We start from the raw sequence: 16,033 nt of genomic DNA, 5'->3' as shown, positions 1-16,033 counted from the left end.
GGACGGCGGGGGGGCTCTGCTTCTTCTTGGGGTGCAGCGCCGCGCAAGGGGCGGAAAGGACCCAGGGCGTGGGGCGAGGTTGTCCCGCGCGAGGCATTGTGGGACCCGGGGGGAAGATGGCGGACGCCTTCGGGGACGAGCTCTTCAGCGTGTTTGAGGAGGACTCGGCCGCCGCTGCCGCCGGCGCCAAGAAGACCAAAGCGGGCGCCACCGAGGGTGCCAGGAGACCGGGGTGAGGGCGCGGTGGGGGCCAGTGGCGCAGGGCTGGGGGCGCTCTAGTGGCTGAGGCTCGGGCCGCGGTGCTGGGCCTGGCGGCTGCCAGCTTGCGTGAGCTGCTGAACCCCCTCGGGACCGGGGAGTCGGTGCAGCCTAAAGGGACCTGCTTTCTGGGGGTCCCTGTCCCCAAAGCTGCAGCTAGCCCGGGCGCAGGGGGCGATTGGGGAGCGCCGGGACCTTGGGGTAAGCTCGTCAAGGAAGTGGTTTGAAAACCCACGGCGGTTTTCATGGGTAGAGTTCCCCGATTGTTTCTGAAGGCAACGTGATCACTGTTACCCGTAGTACACTTAGTTTCTTTTTTCTGGAAATGTTTAGATAAAAGAGCCAAACTTAAAAGTTATTGTCTGTTTATGGTGCAGAAAACGATCAGAGGAAAAATCTGGAGTAGCTGTGACAGGGAAGCCCAAAAGGGAAGCTGATGCTGATAGTACTGAAGATGCCGTTTTGGGAAAGAAGCCAAAATTGGAAGACGTTGTGTCAGAAGATGCTAAGTAAGTGCCCAGTGTAATGTGTAAGAAAACTGTAGGAAGGCATACTGGTTAGCTATATGCCAATTGTGCTTAATCAATGTAAGTAGCTTTACAGTGTTTTCACATAAAAATGAATTTGCATATGCAGTTGATTTTCCATTGTCTGTATTGAGTAAGGATGTGCTGGTAGGACAACTTCAGCAGTGACAAGCTGTGGGCATGTTTAAAAGAATATTGCAGGCAGATAGGCAACCGCAGTATGAAATGTTCATGTATTTGTGGTTATTGCATGTGCATTGGTGGTTCTTGGTCTGAACCGTCATGGTGACATAGCAAGAGATAAGCAGTGAGGCACATGCGAGGAGGCACGCCTGCTGTGTACCACACCACTGAAAGACATAGTTTGCTTGGGACCAGGAAGAAGAATTTGACCAAGGAGACAGAAACAAGGCTTTTGAGGCAGGTGAGATTATAACTGCAGGAAATATTTAGAATCTTAAGTATGGATGTGCTTTTAAATTTGAGTGCACATGGCAGGTGTTTGACGTGGAGAGGGGCGTATATACTTGGGCACTTCAACAGCTGAGAGATAAGGCAGCTGAAGGGAAGTCAGAATGCTGTTTCTGTGCTTTAGGATCTGCATGTGTCTCCCTCTTTTTTTTTTTCTAGAATTTCATGAGACATTTGAACACAGATTGAAAGGGCAGTGCAGGCATTTTTTCAGCTTAGTGTATCTTAAGAGGTTCTTGGGAACTTGGATGTTTACATAGGTTCAGGAAATGATTAAGAGGTTTCATGGAATAAAAATTGATCGAGAGCTGCCAGATGCAGGTATGTGCCTCCTAGCTCAAGATGTAGAGAACTACTACAGAAATAAGAATTATGTGCTTGGTGTGTTCTTACACTTTTTTCTGGGTGATGTATTATTGACTTCTGTCAGATTGAATTCTGGTCTGGATTGTCATTTGGTCTTACATGGTAGTTTTTCTTAAGTCCAAGGTAAGATTTGCTTTGAGAAAGTCATGAGAAGACTTCTCAGAACACTGTAAACAAAGGGTATCTTTATAGAAGCAAAACAGAACCAGAGTCAGCATTTTAAGTCAGTTTCTGTGTTAGTGGTCTCAGTAGATTGTACACTTGCCCACAGTAACTTACTAAGTATGTTAAAACTGTCAGAAAAAAACACTGTTCTGTGCAGTGAGATGCTAGCCCGTTCTTGTAGCCATGAGAAAAAGGACTGGTAAAGAGAAGCGGGGTCTCGTCTTCAGGCAGCTGCTTGGGATGCTTCAGGCTGCTGTTATTTGGTGTTGTAACTAGTAGCAGGAATATGGGGCTTGAATTTTGCTTTGTTGCATAATGAAAAAAAAGTACTTATTTGATCAGAAAACTTTATGTGAACATATGTGATCCAAGTGCAGTTCTGTGGTACAGGATTTTAAGGTGTAATAAATCCCAAAGGAGTACCTAAAGTAGACTTAGACAGGAGCAAAATTTTAACATTTACAGGTATTCTTAGTCCTGGTCTCTACCAGCTGTCTATTTCAAGTTTGTGCATCCTTTTTTTAATGTTGCAATTAAAGTAGAGGTGAAGTTCAACATTTTTGCATTTCTAAAGACAACAGGATTTTTAAATACCTTTTTGGCAATCCTAACTCCTGTGTTTTTAGCCTGGCAGACCTGATGCCTCAAGTAAAAGTGCAAGCTGTGGAAACTGTTGAAGGTTGTACACATGAGGTGAGTGCAGTGAAAATGCATGTGAAAAGTATAGTCTTGTATCATAGAATTATATTTATCATTTCCAGTGTAATAATGCTGTTTATTGCACTTGTACTTACTATGTCATAGAATCATAGAACCATTTAGGTTGGAAAAGACCTTTAAGATCATTGAGTCCAAACATTAACCTCACACTGCCAAGTCTACCACTAAACCATGTCCCAAAGCACCACATCTACAAGTCTTTAAAATACCTCCAAGGATGGTGACTCCACCACTTCCCTGGGCAGCCTGTCCCAGTGCTTGGCAACCCTTTTGGTGAAGAAGTTTCTCCTAATGTCCAGTCTAACCCACCCTGGCACAACTTGAGGCCATTTCCTCTTGTCCTGTCACTTCTTACTTGGGAGAAGAGACCGACACCCCCCCTCCCCCCCCAACCTCCTTTCAAGTAGTTGTAGAGAGCGATAAGGTCTCCCCTCAGCCTCCTCTTCTCCAGGCTAAACAGCCCCAGTTCCCTCAGCCGCTCCTCACAAGACCTGTTCTCCACACCCTTCACCAGCTTCGTTGCCCTTCTCTAGACACGCTCCAGCACCTCAGTGTCCCTCTTGCAGTGAGGGGCCCAAAACTGCACACAGCGTTCAAGGTGCGGCCTCACCAGTGCCCAGTACAGGGGCACGATCACCTCCCTGCTCCTGCTGGCCACACTATTGCTGATACAGGCCAGGATGTTGTTGGCCTTCTTGGCCACCTGGGCACACTGCTGGCTCATGTTCAGCCGGCTCATGTCGACCAGCACCCCCAGGTCCTTTTCTGCCGGGCAGCTTTCCAGCCACTCCTCCCCAAGCCTGTAGCGCTGCATGGGGTTGTTGTGACCCAAGTGCAGGGCCCGGCACTTGGCCTGGTTGAACCTCATGGCATTGGCCTCAGCCCGTCGATCCAGCCTGTCCAGGTGCCTCTGCAGAGCCTTCCTGCCCTTAAGCAGATACGTTATTACATATTATATTAAGGTATGTAAGGTATATTATAAGGTATATTTAAGGCTTGTAAAGAGTCTGGGGTCTGTATTTGGCATTAAGCATGCACAAAATGCACTTGAAAAATTAATAGAGTGTCTTAGCAGAAGCAGTTTGAATGATACTTGCAATAAAATGAGTGATTGTGAAGCACTCGATAATATTGATAGGTTTCCATATTTGAATGGTACCAAGCCCATTCTGAATACTGTTGCTGAGGAGTAAAACCTGCTGGTTGTTAAAATAGGTTTATGTTCATAGTGCGATGTAGCCGTGCAGCAGTGCATTGAAATATTTTGCGATTCTGGTTCAAGAATGAAAGGCTTTCTTGTAAGGAAAATTACGTTTTGGTAAAAAGGGAAAAATTTATTTTTTTGTTGTAAATGCAAAATAATTAAAACTATTTTTTTCAGATTCAGAATTCAAATACAATTGAAAATGTGAAAAATCAGAAGTATAAATGCTGACTATTTTTTTTTTTAATCATCTTTCATCCAAACATGATTGTCAGAAAGAGTTTCTATGCAAATCAAATGTGTAAATTTTAACTTCCTTGTACTTTTATGTTAATTTTATTTTCTGTGCTCTCTTCCAGAACTAGCTCAAGTTAATTGGGGTCGCATTCAAGGACCCTGTATGATTAGACCTTTGTAATGAAAAAAATGTGTATACAATTGATGATACAGGTTTTAAAGCCCATGCATCTATACAGTCTTTGTTTTCTCAAGATGTCTGGCAGAGGCCTGCCATCACTTTCTACCTGAAGAGAGTGTAAATTTTTAGTATGAATGAGTGTCGGATATTGGCCAGGAACAGGAACTTGAGCTGTATAAATACATTGCCCTTGGAAAAGGAATGTTATCAATGTGAGCTGAGTAGTTGCTTCTAATGTCCATTGTCCAGAAGCCATGACTGTTTCTTGTTCTGAAGAGCTAATGTTCCAAGATAGGTGAAGCAGAAATATTTTACACAAGACAGTAGGGAGTATCAGGGAAATGAGAGGAGTATTGTTGGAACAGGAGGACAGAGATTCTGGTTGAAAAACTGAGAGGAAGGGAGGAAGCGTTGAAGCTTGATCTGATAGAAAAAGGGTAATAGAAATTCAAGATAGTTTTCATGCACTTTAAATCTCCTACCCCCAGCTATCTTCATAGCTTGCCATGTCACTGAATGGGACACCGAGAATTCTGCAACTGTTTTTATTTAAGATTTATTTTGTAGGTTGCACTTCCAGCAGATGAAGACTTCACAGGGCTGAAGCCAAGAACGGGAAAAGCTGCAAAAGTATGTGATAGATGGCCTTCATTTTTCTTTTTGCATATGCTTTAGGCAGTAGATGAGGGTAGAGGGAAAAATGCTGTACTTTGTACAAGTAAGGCTTGGAAGAGAGTGTCTTGAAAAGATGGCCTGTCGTGTTTCTATTATTTTAAATTTGGTAGAGTAAAATACTGTGTTTGAATGGGGTGGATAGGCTGTTGTGATTTCAATTCTATTCTATAACATCAGGTGGCTTCCACTGTACACTAGTTTCTTTTCCTAAATTAGGATATTAGAGAAAATTGGGGCAAGATTTTAATTCTGTATGACAACAAGACATAAGCACAGATCTTAGCTGTAGTATTAGATAAAATTATTTGAATATAAAATCATTGCAAAATTCTGGATAAAGATCAGTTGAAGTTACAAATTCTACAGGATTTCATTTCTGCCTGTAATTTGCACACTAGATCAGTTACACGAGTAATTAGATGTAAATAACAGTCTTTGTTAAAAATATGTAATGCTTTTGCTTTCTTTGTTTTTAGGAATATCCATTTATTCTTGATGCCTTTCAGAGAGAAGCTATTCTTTGTGTAGATAATAACCAGTCTGTGTTAGTGTCAGCTCATACATCAGCTGGTAAAACTGTTTGTGCAGAGTAAGTAATTTTCTGACAGGCTGTAATAAGAGAGTGGTGTGATGTTTATCATGTCATTTTGTTGAACCATCTCAGTAGCTGTTGTGTCTCGGTTTCTTGATAGAAAGTTTGGACCGTTAGTGTTAGAATTCAGTTGGCTACTCTTGAATATAAAAATTACTTCTTTCAACTTGTGTATTGGGTAGTGAAAGGCTTAATTTGTGTTTAAGCTTACCTTTTATTTTTAAACAATCTGGTTTTTTTGAGATGTTATTGTGTAGATTGAAAGGAAAGTTTCTGCAATACAGATTTGCGTCAACTTAGAAAAAGCATACCTTTGTTTTCTAGCCCCTGGCTATAACTAATAAGGAGTTTGTTGTGTTTGCTTTGGTTTGTTAGAAGCACTGATTTGATTTAATTTGCGACTTGGTGTTTATCAGGTAAGAAATAGTGTACGTTTTTGTCAGGGTTTGGTCTGATAGCAGAGTGGCTTTGCTGACCTCAGGTAAGAAGTGAGATGTACGTGTAGACATATTAGAGCATGGGTTCAAATAATAGTAGTTTGTCATGAGACAGTGACAATTAGATTTTTAGATTATGCTAGATGTGCTCTGAAGTCCATAAAAATCAGTTAACTTGTCAATGATTTGTTGCTGTCCAAAAGAGCATACATAGTTGAGTTGAGATTGTGCTGAACTTAATAATGTAGGTATTAAATGCCTCATGTCGTTCTACTGGTATTCTGAATTGCATTTTTTTTTTAAGCAGAAGGTTAGAGGAAAGTAATATGCTCTGAATGTCTTCCTGACAACTTTAATATGTACAATGTTTGAATACAGGTATGCAATTGCCCTGGCTTTGAGGGAGAAACAGCGTGTGATATTTACAAGCCCAATTAAAGCTTTGAGTAATCAGAAGTACCGTGAGATGTATGAAGAATTCCAGGATGTTGGTTTGATGACTGGGGATGTCACCATTAATCCTACAGCTTCTTGTCTGGTAATGACAACAGAGGTAAGATCAGACATTAATTCTTGGTCTGTCTGTGTTTTCTTCTACCCTTTTTTGACTAAGAAGGTCTGATATTAAAAGATGTAAGTTATCATCATAAGCCTAATTAGGGTAGAGAATTATACAAAGTTCATTATGCCTCCCTTTAATGTTTTAACTTCTGGTTATTGAAGAAGGTAGGTAAATCTCTGTAAACCCCTGCTTTTGGACTATCAGTCAGGAACTTTCATTCTCACATGGAGAAAGGCAGAACTTAGTGTCTGGAGAACACAGGAAATTGAGTTTCCTTTGGATAGATGTGAAGTACTAAAAGTCAGTCAGACTTACTGAATCCTGTAGGGTCAGTATTTTGTTCCAGGGAAACAAAACGGGGAGAGGAAAATCATTGAGTGATACTTGAGTGGTTCATGCTAGATGCTAGTACTCCAGGAATATACAGCTTTTCACCATTGGTAACAAAGCACTCTTTGCACGATTTTGTCCTGTTTCTGTTGCCGAAATCTGTCCAGCCACGACTTTGAATTTTACTTTTCTGTCTTTACCTGAAAGGAGTAAAGAGTCTTATGGAAAAACCTCTGGTAGGGAAAGATTGGGCTGGAGAGACAGGATGACTTGATTTATGACAAAAGATTTTCTTTTAATCATAGAGAGGTTATCTATTAGGATGAGAGAAGAATGCAGCTTGGCAGCAGGATATCTGTAGACCTGTAACAAATATGCTGCCACACAGAGGCTGGGAGAAAAACAATGGTTTTTCCTTCACATTCCTTCACTGTTCTCACAGGGAAACCAGTTCATCTCGCATCATGAGATTCGTTAGATTGAAATAAGCTCAGAAAACATCTCACAGAAAGTCTCGAAACGCTTTTAAGTTTTGTGCAAAGTAAGATTTTATATTGCCATGTAAATGTGAACCAAAAATTCTGTCAGTTACTTACTCTGTAATATGTGACTGTTGTTACTTCATGTGATGCATCTCAAATTTTTTTTTCCTTTTCTAGATTTTGAGAAGTATGCTCTACAGAGGTTCTGAGGTTATGCGAGAAGTTGCATGGGTTATTTTTGATGAAATCCACTACATGAGAGATTCAGGTATCCTATATGTACAATTTTTCTTTTCAAGAAATCTTTTTTTTCTCCCAAGAACAATTTTTTTTTTTCTTTTGAAGAATTAAATCTTTATTCTCTCTCTTAAAATCAGGCATCTTTGTGCATACATCATTCAGAATTTGTTTTCTACTAAACATATATAGGATAGTTATTTTATGTCACAATCTGCGTTTTCTTTGCCAAGGCAAAAGCCACTTTGAAGGCATTTGATTCACCCCATTTGTGCAGGGGAGGCTTTTTTGTTTGTGTTATTTTGTCTTTGAGCATGCTGTTCTTTGGCTTCAGAACTGAAAAATAGGCTTTGATCACATAAATTTCCCATGTGACTTTTCCATTTTCAGAACGTGGTGTAGTTTGGGAAGAGACAATTATTTTGCTCCCTGACAATGTTCATTATGTGTTCCTTTCTGCAACTATTCCAAATGCCCGTCAGTTTGCTGAATGGATCTGCCATCTTCACAAACAGGTAACGTTTCTGATACGCTGTACCTCCATCTTTGTTTTGTGGTGTAATACCGTGTCTTTGGTTGAAGAGAACTGAATCTTTGAGCGTCTTTTTTGTCATCTTACTGCTTATAAATGCTGGTACAGATCACTCCTGGCTTCTGTGGTTGTACTCCTAGCTTTTGCAGCTATACTGGCTGTTGATTCTATGTAGAAGCATAAAAGCTGTTTCTTTGAACTTATTTTCCACACTTATTTAGATCCCAGCTTCATTTCAACAAACATTCTGAATTATGAAACATGATGAACATACTATGATTTTCAGAGAGCTGATAGACAAGAGGTTGGTTGGAGAATTTGTTTGAAGAGCTCAGTAAAAAGGCCATGTGGAAATCAAAAGTAAATCATAAATCCATAGGAAATACTATATATGTGTGCAAACGAAGTGAGAAATCTGTCCCATCCCATAACCATTAGTTTTATTTTTTTCTGTTCTTTTATGAGATGCTTTTGCAGCAAAGAATATGGGAATTAGAATTATGAAAGTTAATATCCACAAGATGTTGGTCTGATTTTAAAAATACCCCAGGGATTGATTCTTACGTTGTGATGAAAGGAGTGTAGTATAAGAGATGTCTATTTAAGCTTGGCAGAAGAGATTAATTTTGTTTTACAGAACACTAGACTGATTTTTTTTTTAAAAAAAACCAGTTTTACATCATATTTAATCTTTTGAAAGAAGTGAGTTTTTAGATTTTTTTTTCTAGACAAGCTTTCTCCATGTCTTAAAACCTTAAATGTTTTTAAAAGTCTACTGTGTGACTTTTTTAGGTGGTGTAAAAAACCTAAAGGCTTTTTTACAAAGTAGAAATTAGCAGCTTTTCCTTGGTTTTGAAAGTTATCTGGATTTTAATAATACAGAAGGAAATATTACCTGTCCTTACTTTTTGTGTTCATGAGAGAATTTTTGTAGCCAACTTGTATTCTTCCAAAGGAGTTGCAAATTTTCATTTTCTTAAGCAATGTCATTAGTACAAAATCCATATTCAGGAAAGAAGATTTTCTTATCTTAGTTTCTGTGAGTCTTACTTTTTGGCTTTTAAAAAGATGTATTTTAGTAATAATATATTGGGTTTTCCATCAAGCAAGTGTTTTTACAATGCAATTAGAAACATTAAATGTGTATGCTGTTCTTTCTTTATAGCCTTGCCATGTAATTTACACCGACTATCGACCCACTCCACTGCAGCATTATATATTCCCAGCAGGAGGAGATGGACTCCATCTGGTCGTTGATGAAAACGTGAGGAATATTCAGTTTGTTTGAAAGATCTTTTTCCTTGCCTACCAGACATGAGCTTGATCTCTTGCAAAATTTGAATTTGCTATGCAGAGGATGTTTGTGTTAAAATGAGTAACAGTGGTCTCTGAGTTACTTCTAGATTTTTGGAGTCTTACAGAAGAGAGTTGTTTTATTATCTAATGTCATGTAGTCAGCTGAGCAATACTTTGCTGAGATGCCTTAGGCACCCTCATCCTTGCTTTGTTTTCTAAAGTGCATGCTGCTTTCTGTAAATCTGCAGAGTAGATGATGTTTCTTGTACTGTTTCTCACTGAAAAGAAAACATAGTAGTAGTTAAATTTTACTTTGGTTAAGGGGGCAAAATATTTTTGTATCTTCAGGTGATTTTGAAGTAATGACTTATTTAAAATGCATCATGGGCTTGCACAACAATAGCTAATGCCATAAGTAGTAGCACTGCACTTGAAGCTACATCTTCATTGGGCCCTGTGGTTTCATGTGGGCATTCCTAAAAGTCAGTTTTGGTGTAATGTCATTCAGCAGGTCTAGTGTGGTTGATGGCATGGTGGATAGAACAATGAGCAATAACTTCAGAGACACCAGCGTAATTCTGATCTGTGCCACTGACTTAGTAAACTCACTTGCTAGCTTATGCATTGGTTTTGTCCTTCTGCCGGTGAATAGTACTGGCTATGTGAAGTACTAAGTATTTTTAAGTGGACTGTGTAGGAAGTAATTGCTTATGAAGGCTGTGTTTTTTATCTAGGGAGATTTCAGAGAAGATAATTTTAATACAGCAATGCAAGTGCTTAGAGATGCAGGAGACTTGGCAAAAGGAGACCAGAAAGGCAGGAAAGGAGGAACAAAAGGTGAGTTTGAATCCCATTCTAAAGTAACTTTTTGTGTAAAACGACAAAGTTGTATGCGGGTTCTGCTTATGTCTCAATTATTCCAAAAGATACTTTTTTGCTAAAATTACATTTAAATAAATGTAATCTCTCTGCAGGTCCTTCAAATGTTTTTAAGATTGTGAAGATGATAATGGAGAGAAATTTCCAACCTGTGATTATTTTCAGCTTCAGTAAGAAAGACTGTGAAGCTTATGCACTTCAGATGACAAAGTTAGATTTCAATACAGGTACAGATAAATAAAATATGGTTTTATTCACAATTGTAGTTTGATGTGAAATGTTACTATTGCCTTTGGGACTTTCTGTGTAAAATCAAATGAAAAATACATACTGTTCTTTCGTTTACTATGCCCATACCTCAGGCTGTGTTCAGTAGGAACCGATTGGTGCACAGAGTACTTGGTTATTGCAATGTTGAATTGTTCTTCTATTTTAAACTTAATTTCTTTTACCAAGATCCTGTTGTTGTGTTCTAGCACAAGAGTATCTAGAAATTTATATCTATAATGGAAGAAGACTGATTATAGCATGTATTTCCCAAAATTACTATGTTACGTCCACTAGAAAAACAAGTATTCTCTCAAAGTCAAAACAACTGTATAACAAACCGCTAGACTGTTCTTTCTCAATTATTCAGTCCAGTTTTTTTTACTTCCTCCCCCTTCTCCTCAAAGAAAAACCCAAAAGGTAAACAAAGAAGACGTTTTTCATTTTGGATTAAGACCAAGCTTGGAAAATAAGTTTAAGTTCATAGCTTCTCAGAAATGTTAGGAGTTGTAAAAAAACAGGGAATTTGTTGTCAATCAACGTATCGTTTCATGTTTGTGAGCTGCTAAGGGCTCTTCCTTGCTTACTTGCTCCAGTCTTCACACGTTCTGGTTCAGTGTTGCAAAATAATGCAGACATGTCTGTCAGAAAATGTAAAGTTATGCACAAGTGCGGAGATGCATTTTTATATGGTTTTTTTTTCAGTCATGCCTTTGAATATATATTCTTGATATTTGTATTAGTAGAAAGGCTGTAAACTTTGAGAATTAACAGGAAAGAGGAAGAGCCTCTGTGTCCGTGCAGACAGGGACTAGTAGGTAGTGGAGAAATGGGAGGTTTATGAAATAGACAGAAAGTACATAAAACTGAGAAATCCCAAGCTTGGAAATAGCTGAAGTTTGAATTATTCTGTGAGGTTTGTTCTGTTTTCCTTTTCGCTGAGCACTGTAGTTTCATGTAGACATTCCTAAAAGTCAGTTTTGGTATTGTGTCAGTAACTTCTGGTTACTGTCAGGCTTCTTCAGGCTCACATTCAACTCTCGATCGTCTGACCCTATGTGGGTGGTTTTGTGCGGATTTCACAGTCATCCATGCTATTTTTATTGTAAACTTTTATAAATATTAGAATGTGGTAATGCTTTATTTACATACGGCATTAGCCTTCTAGATTTTGTAGTAACTTACTAATTGCCTTTTTAGATGAAGAAAAAAAGATGGTTGAAGAAGTGTTCAATAATGCAATTGATTGTCTGTCAGATGAAGACAAGAAGCTTCCTCAGGTGGGTGGAGGAGTAGCTGCTGTTCTTCTGTTTCCTGCAGTATTTAAGGCTGTGGGTCTTTTGTAGTGGGTACAGAAATCATGAACTGAATATTCTCCTTTATCTCCCCAGGTTTTAGTATCTCGTACATTGCTACCTGGCATTGTGAAATAGAACTGTGATTAGGATTCCTTCCAGCTGTGACTCCAGCAAATGACATATGCTAAAATTAGCCATGGAGTTCCTACCCTGGTTTTTTTTTGGTTTTGTTTTTTTTTCTCTGATTATGTTTTTAAGTAAACATAAGGGCTTATGGAGAGAGATACCTGGGTTAAAACTGTCTGGGAATAGTTCAAATGAGAGTGCAGTATGCACTTCATCAGGTATTGACTGCTGAGCTTTTCAAAAAGAATTGATGCATCAGCATTATAATTTATTGTATAATGACTAAGCATAGTAATTATCTTTACAGTAGAAAAATACAAGCTTCTAAATGGACAGAATATTACAGGATTCAGTACTTTTGTAACAAACACTAAAACTATAATTTCTTTCTAACCCCCTCTGCATTTTATTTATTTCTGTCCATCATTTCTTAATATAGTGGTATTTATTGGGAGCATGGCAATTTCTCCTTGAAAAAAACAACCATTTAATTTTTGGCCATCCCTGCTTGCTTCAGATTCCAGATACCTGTTTCGTTTGTGAACTTGAGAAAATGGAAAATAGGAATCTAATATGTAAGGTGTTATGTGCTGGGTTTTTTTGGTACGCTTACGACAATGGCGTTAATATCCAAGTAATCTGTTTTCGTCTCTGTGGACAATGATATCTCAAAAGCATGTTCTTAGAATTAGGTTTCGGGTGGTAACCAAGTGTTATTAGACTGTTAACGGGAGTCTTTGTTTTCAAATAAAAAACAGAGACAGAGCTATATTTATGTAGGTATTTGTTTGAAGTGTAATGTGTTTAGAATTTAAGAGATAAATTAAGTCATTGACAGCCTGAATTTCCTTGTATGGCTCCCATAGGTGCTGACTTCACTGTTTTACAGCACGTATCAGTAAGTGAAATTACTGTAACTAAAATTGAAACAAAATAATCTCATGCATACCAGGATCACTATTTCAAAAAAATATTTAAATGAAGTATTTTTTTTAATAGAGGCAAATTTAAATTCTAACTGCGTGTGTATATTAGGGCATAGCTTCACAGTCGACCTAACCCAATTTAAGGCTACTCTATTGAAAAGATCGACCTCTGTCTTTACACTTCATATCATTCCTAGTTCTAACTAGAAAATAATATTGAAGGGGTATTTATTGTATTTAAAGTCAGTAAATAGTGAATTACGTGAACACTAAGGACAGTGTTGAGGTTTTCTATACGGGTTTTATTTTTTAGTAATGAATAGTAAAATTTGTTTACTGGTCTTTATGTTTTTTCACAGGTTGAGCATGTGCTTCCTCTTCTGAAGCGAGGAATTGGTATCCATCACGGAGGTCTGCTTCCTATCTTAAAAGAAACCATAGAAATTCTTTTCTCTGAGGGCCTAATAAAGGTATATATTTCATGTCCATGTTTAAGTTTTTCTCTGTTGTGAATACACAGTTGGTAATGCTGAAAAACTGAGAAGTATGTCTTAGCTCAGAATGTATGCCAGTATTATAGTGGAGATCTGCCCCTTGACTGAAAAAGCTGAAAGACTTATTGCACATGCCAAACTGCAAAATGCTTTGTGTTTAGAATGTGATTCTATGCAGGAAGCATAGGGCTTAGTACTTACTAAAAACTTTCCTTGAATGTTGTGTGGACCAGTAAGTAGGCAGTTTTAAAAAGAACTGCACACACATGAAGGGAAAGGCTCTGTTCTGTGGATCTAAATACTTGATTCTACAAATGCACACAGCGCCTCTGGAAGCCTGTACTTGTTCCAGTGGCAAAGGTTAAATGGTGTAATTGATTTTAGCTCCCTTCCCTTGAGGAATGCAAATAGTTGCGTAAATGCCTCCATGTTTATCTGAAAAAAAAAGAATTCTGGAAACTGGTTTGTTGGGGGGGGGGGGGGTTCCCTCTCTATAAGGAAAAGTTTGTAGTCTTTAATACTTTGCCTTAGATGTCTTATGTTAGTGCACAGTTACAGCTCTAGTTTTAAGTATTCCAGATTTTATCTAAAGTATTTAAACTTACAATGTCTAATTTTACATTTTCTTCAACTGTTTTATATTTTGCTCCTCTAAATGGTTGTAGACATTTACCAAGCTGTTTCGTGGTTGTCTTAAGGTACACATATTTAGAAAAATCTAACCTTAGGTGAAAGTTGTGGGGTTTTTTTTTGTGTAGATAATGATATTTTCCTCTTGCAAATTTTGAATGTGGAAATTAACAATTATTTTTCATTAATATAATTTGCACCCCCTTGTGTTTTCTTTTCAAGTCTATCACATGGTCCCATCTAACTAATTTTCATGTTTCCCCAGAGAAAATATGGGAAGAGGGAAAGAATGTTTGTGGTCCAGTTTTAAAATACTGAATGCACCTGTGTTTCTATGCTAACTGTACATAAGTAGTAAAATCTGGAGAGGTTTTGTGTAGCAATCTCTGACTATTTGCGTGTTTGCTTAGGAGCCTTTGGTTTTGCTTACTTAACTTTAGTTCGTTTATTTAGGCCTTATTTGCAACAGAGACTTTTGCTATGGGAATTAATATGCCAGCCAGGACTGTGCTATTTACGAGTGCCAGCAAATTTGATGGAAAAGATTTCCGATGGGTGAGTGAAAAACAGGTTCTGTAGACTAATTGAATTGCATTATTTAAACCTTATTTGGATTAAATTAAATCTTGACATATTCATTTCAATGTAGTAGAAAATATTTTTTCTTTCAAAGGTCTTCCTTTGTTGTCTAATCCATTTCTAATCAGTGTACAAATTCCTGAACACAAGATTCCTCAGATTACGCATAGGATTATTTATTCTGATAGATAGAGTGAAACGACATTGAACACAGTTTAGTGGTGGACATTGGGTTTGACTAAGACTTCTGCACAACTTGTCCAAAACTTGTGAGATTCAAATACTTTCTTCTGTGTCAGAGGAATGTGGAGAATAAGTGGGCTGAGTATCATATCATAATGATCACTAAATTTAGGTTTTGACAGACCCAAGAAAAGAGATCATTTACCTCAGGAGAGTATTGATTGTTCTGTTACAGCAGAGTATTTTACAGAATCACAGAATGGTAGGAGTTGGAAGGGACCTCTGGAGATCATCTGGTCCAACTCCCCCGCCAAAGCAGGTTAGCCTAGAGCAGGGCACACAGGATTGCGTCCAGGCGGGTTTTGAATGTCTCCAGAGAAGGAGACTCCACAACCTCCCTGCGCAGCCTGTTCAGTGCTCTGCCACCCTCAGAGAAGTTCCTCCTCATTTTCAAGCGGAACTTCCTGTGTTCCAGTTTGTGCCTGTTGCCCCCTGTCCTGTTGCTCGGCACCACTGAAAAGAGCCTGGCCCCATCCTCTTGACGCCCACCCTTTAGATATTTGTAAGTGTTGATAAGATCCCTCTCAGTCTTATCCAGGCTAAAGAGCCTCAAGTCTCTCAGCCTTTCCTCATAAGAGAGGTGCTCCAGCTCCCTCATCATCTTCGTAGCCCTCTACTGGACTCTCTCTAGTAGCTCTCTGTCCCTCTTGAACTGGGGGGCCCAGAACAGGACCCAGGTGTGGTCTCACCGGGGCAGAGTAGAGGGGGAGGATAACCTCCTCCCTCAAACTGCTGGCCACACTCTTCTTAATGCACCCCAGGATACCATTGGCCTTCTTGGCCACAAGGGCACATTGCTGGCTCATGGTCACCCCGTTATCCACCAAAACTCCCAGGTCCCTCTCCACAGAGCTGCTCTCCAGCAGGTCAACCCCCAGCCTGTACTGGTACATGGGGTTATTCCTCCCCAGGTGCAGGACCCTACACTTGCCCTTGTTGAACCTCATTAGGTTCCTCTCTGCTCAGCTCTCCAGCCTGTCCAGGTCTCGCTGAATGGCAGCACAGCCCTCTGGTGTGTCAGCCACTCCTCCCAGCTTCGTATCATCATCAAACTTGCTGAGGGTGCACTCTGTCCCTTCATCCAGGTCATTCATGAATGTTGAGTAAGACAGGCCCCAGTACTGACCCCTGGAGAACACCACTAGTCACAGGCCTCCAGCTGGACTCAGCACCCCTGATCACAACCCTCTGAGCTCTGTCCTTCAGCAAGTTCTCAACCCACCTCACTGTCCACATATCTATCCCACACTTCCTAAGCTTACCTGTGAGGATGTGGTGGGAAACAGTGTCAAAGCCCTTACTAAGGTCAAGGTAGACCA

General features: G+C 39.3%; 1 protein-coding gene across 1 annotated transcript in view; it reads left to right on the top strand.

Annotated features, from left to right (window-relative positions):
- The first annotated feature begins 116 nt into the window (after positions 1-116).
- MTREX (Mtr4 exosome RNA helicase) overlaps positions 117-16,033 on the top strand; it is a 26,824-nt gene continuing 10,907 nt past the window's right edge. Inside the window, exons 1-14 of the mRNA XM_086480121.1 lie at positions 117-232; positions 636-767; positions 2,414-2,480; positions 4,697-4,759; positions 5,281-5,393; positions 6,212-6,386; positions 7,385-7,475; positions 7,835-7,959; positions 9,142-9,240; positions 10,007-10,109; positions 10,247-10,378; positions 11,619-11,698; positions 13,128-13,238; positions 14,346-14,447. Of these exons, the coding sequence (XP_086336247.1) occupies positions 117-232; positions 636-767; positions 2,414-2,480; positions 4,697-4,759; positions 5,281-5,393; positions 6,212-6,386; positions 7,385-7,475; positions 7,835-7,959; positions 9,142-9,240; positions 10,007-10,109; positions 10,247-10,378; positions 11,619-11,698; positions 13,128-13,238; positions 14,346-14,447 (1,509 nt within the window). The remainder of the gene's footprint in view (positions 233-635; positions 768-2,413; positions 2,481-4,696; positions 4,760-5,280; positions 5,394-6,211; positions 6,387-7,384; positions 7,476-7,834; positions 7,960-9,141; positions 9,241-10,006; positions 10,110-10,246; positions 10,379-11,618; positions 11,699-13,127; positions 13,239-14,345; positions 14,448-16,033) is intronic.

Source organism: Leptosomus discolor, chromosome Z (assembly GCF_034619465.1).
Source record: "Leptosomus discolor isolate bLepDis1 chromosome Z, bLepDis1.hap2, whole genome shotgun sequence".
Taxonomy (NCBI): Eukaryota; Metazoa; Chordata; class Aves; order Leptosomiformes; family Leptosomidae; genus Leptosomus; species Leptosomus discolor.
Note: the sequence above shows the minus strand (reverse complement) of the source record. Positions and strands in the feature narration are given on the sequence as shown.